The sequence below is a fragment of the Triticum urartu genome, chromosome 4A, assembly GCF_056163025.1.
Source record: "Triticum urartu cultivar PI428250 chromosome 4A, HENAU_Tu73, whole genome shotgun sequence".
NCBI classification, from domain to species: domain Eukaryota; kingdom Viridiplantae; phylum Streptophyta; class Magnoliopsida; order Poales; family Poaceae; genus Triticum; species Triticum urartu.
The window spans coordinates 569142068-569145338 of record NC_141876.1 but is presented as its reverse complement, the minus strand read 5'-3'; the positions used below and the strand labels follow the sequence as shown (position 1 = coordinate 569145338).

General features: G+C 57.5%; 1 protein-coding gene across 1 annotated transcript; it reads left to right on the top strand.

The window, feature by feature from the left end:
- The first annotated feature begins 1073 nt into the window (after positions 1–1073).
- On the top strand, positions 1074–2450 carry LOC147976697 (ethylene-responsive transcription factor RAP2-12-like). Its single transcript, XM_087518980.1, has one exon. The coding sequence runs from the start codon at positions 1256–1258 to the stop codon at positions 2264–2266; it is 1011 nt and encodes a 336-aa protein (XP_087375106.1). The 5' UTR covers positions 1074–1255; the 3' UTR covers positions 2267–2450.
- The last annotated feature ends 821 nt before the right edge of the window (positions 2451–3271 follow it).

Below are 3271 nucleotides of genomic sequence, written 5' to 3'. Positions count from 1 at the left end.
TGTGGTTGGATTGTTAGGAGATCAGTGATATCCCCGCCCATCAGGGTTCAAGTTCTGGTGCTCGCATTAGTACTGAATTTATTTTATGATTTTCGGCGATGCCCGTTCAGCGGGAGGAGTGACTACGAGGCACCCGTCGACTACGAGGCACATGTGGTGACTTCGTCAATATCAAGATGATATGTCGGCTCAGTCTCTTGAAGATGCTCATGAGGTAGGGCCTGCATGTGTGTTCATACAGATGAGTGTATGCATGTATATACATTAGCGCCTGCGATTGTATGGTGTTCTAAGAAACCAGAGTTGCTCTGATAACGGAAAAGCTGAGCCGTGCGCCAACACCATACTACATCCGTCCCGATTCATTAGTTTCCTTTGTATTTTGTGTCAAATTTTGACCTTAAATTTAACTAACAAAATATTAATGCAGGTTATAAAAAACAGTATAACTGAAAATTATGTTTAAATACAAATCCAATGATATAATTTCAGATGACATGCATTAGTACAATCTGTCAGTTAAACCTATAGTCCAAATTTGGAACAAAATATAAAGAAGACTTATAAACCAGGAGGGATGTAGTACGTAGTTGCTAGTAACTTTGAGCCTTGGCCACATGTTTGTTAAACAAAGCTCCTGGCTGTATCCCCGTTGTCCTCGGCTGGCTCCTCCGGTCTTGTCAAGAAAAGAAAAACTACAAAGCTTAGGCACTTGCTTAGATGATGAAAAGAATGTGGTGGACCCCACTTGGGAGCCACTTGACAATACAGCCTTTCCCACAAACTCGGGGCGCCCAGGTCCAAACGGGTTTCGGGCCTCGCCGGCTGGTGCACCCGCCGTCTCTGCCGCCTCCCGTGTGCCTCCCCACCAAGCGCGGCCACACACACACACGTCCCCGTCGCCGCAGCCGCAGCCGCAGCGACGCGGCATCGTTGGTCGCCAAGGGTCGGGAAGCCCGAAACCGGGCGGGCCGGGCCGGGAAGGAGCGTGGGAAGACGGCATCTGAGCCGAGCCGAGCTGAGGTGTCCCCGTGGACGGCGACGCGGCCAGCCGGCCTTATCGCGTCCCCCCTCCATTCCCGCGATCTCGGGAGCCTCCATTCCTCTCCCCCCTACTTAACAGCGCCTCCGCCCCACCCCAACTCACAACGCAACACGCAACGCAGAGTCCAGTAGCCGAGAGCAAAGCAAGCATCAGAGAGCGAGAGAAAAGCAAGGGTAGCATCGGGAGAGGAGAAAGGAGAAGCGGGCCAGGATGTGTGGCGGAGCGATCCTCGCCGAGCTCATCCCGGGGGGCGCGCCGGCGCGGCGCGCCGCGTCCGGCCACGTCTGGCCGGGCAAGGGCGCCAAGCAGCCCAAGGCCGCCGACGACTTCGAGGCCGCGTTCCGGGACTTCAACGAGGAGGAGGACGTGGTGGTGGTGGTGGAGGAGGAGGTGGCCGAGAGCAAGCCCTTCGTGTTCGCCGCCTCGCCCAAGAAGCCGCAGCAGCAGCGGGAGGAGGAGGAGCAGGCGGTGCCCGCCCGCCGGAGGAAGCCGGCGCAGTACCGCGGCGTGCGGCGCCGGCCGTGGGGCAAGTGGGCCGCCGAGATCCGCGACCCCGTCAAGGGCGTCCGCGTCTGGCTCGGCACCTTCCCCTCCGCCGAGGCCGCCGCGCTCGCCTACGACGGCGCCGCGCGCGCCATCCGCGGGCCCAGGGCCAAGCTCAACTTCCCTCCCTCCTCTGCCGTCGCCGCCGCGGCCCCGGGATCGCGCAAGCGCGTCCGCGCAGAAGCCCTCGCGGCCCCCGCCGCCAAGCCGGCGCCGGTCGTCACCCTCGTCGACGACGAGGAGGAGCACGCGTCGTCCTTGTTCGTCAAGCACGAGGCCGAGCCGAGCGAGGGCTCCGAGTCCAGCGGCGCCCTCCCCGACTTCTCGTGGCAGGGCATGTCGGCGCTCGACGAGGCCCCGGCGTACCCCGCCCCGGAGCCCGACACCGAGCAGCTGACAAAGCGGGCGAGGACGACGGAGGCGGAGGACATCGACGAGGGCATGTCGGCCCACCCGGCGTCCGACTCCGACTCCGACGCGCTCTTCGACGCCCTCCTCTTCGCCGACCAGTTCGCCTACTTCAACGGCGGCGCCTACGAGTCCCTGGACAGCCTCTTCAGCGCCGACGCCGTGCAGAGCGGCGCCACCGCCACCGCCGCCGCCGCGGACGAGGCGGGCCTGGGGCTCTGGAGCTTCGACGACGACTGCCTCGTCGACGAGTGCAGCCTGTCCTTCTAGATCTTCTTGTTCCGTGTGCGTCCTGTTCATGTCATGTCATGCCATGGTGTAAATAGAGTAGCTTGTCTTGTGATGAAATCCGTTCGTTGTTCGTCGCTTCTGCTTGGATCAGCAAGCGACGATGGATTCTGTGTAAGAGTTTGACATCGTTGTGAAAGATTTTGCCTACGCCTTCGATGCAAAATCTCGGCTTCCGTTTCTGAAATGTTCTTCCCTCCATTAACTTGAGCATCGCGCTCGGATCTCCTCCCTCAATGCCGTGCCATGTCGCAGTGTTGTGACAGGACGGGAACCAATCCAGCAAGAGCCCCATGCCGTGCAGCTCGTGTTGGTCACTGTCACTTTTGTCATCGACGGATGGACTGAGGTGAGGACATGAGCAGTGCTTTTGATTGATCCGGGGTCAACAGTTGGTTGGTGAAGCAACAAATTCATCCAAATTCATGTCACTCTATTTCATCAAAATAAAAATAAGTGTCCTGCAGCGTGATCCTCGCAAGCCTCACCCTCTCCTTCTCAATCTCAATTGTCTCAGATTTCTTCGTCTTCTCAAGCTCCATTTTCAACAATCTCTCCTGCTTCTCCACGTCTATTCTCTCCCTCTCTAGTCATACACTTCGGGACCCTCTTCCGGTCAAACTCCATCCCCTCCCTCTGTACATCCAAGAAGAGTTTGTGCCTCTCCTCCTTCTGCTTCATTTTCTTCAATGTTTCCCCCTTGCTAGGAAAGTTGTCCGTCCACGTGACACAGATATTTTGCTTGTCGCACCCTCATGCACGAGCCTATCCTTCTCACACTCCCCCCCCCCCCCCATGACATGTCTATTCCTTTTTGAGTCTTGCTATGTGTACGACTCTTGCTTGTCCGATTTCATACGACATAGCAGATCAAACCGTTCAACTCCTTATCCAAACGGCAGCACACCACTAGATTAGGCATCGTATAGAGTCGGATAGAGTAAAACCGTACGCACAGTAGTTCCGTTCATCTTTTGCACGGTCCCA

What these genes read in the sequence shown, in the direction of transcription:
- LOC147976697 (XM_087518980.1), top strand. Translation starts at nt 1,256, where the DNA reads ATGTGTGGCGGAGCGATCCTCGCCGAGCTCATCCCGGGGGGCGCGCCG.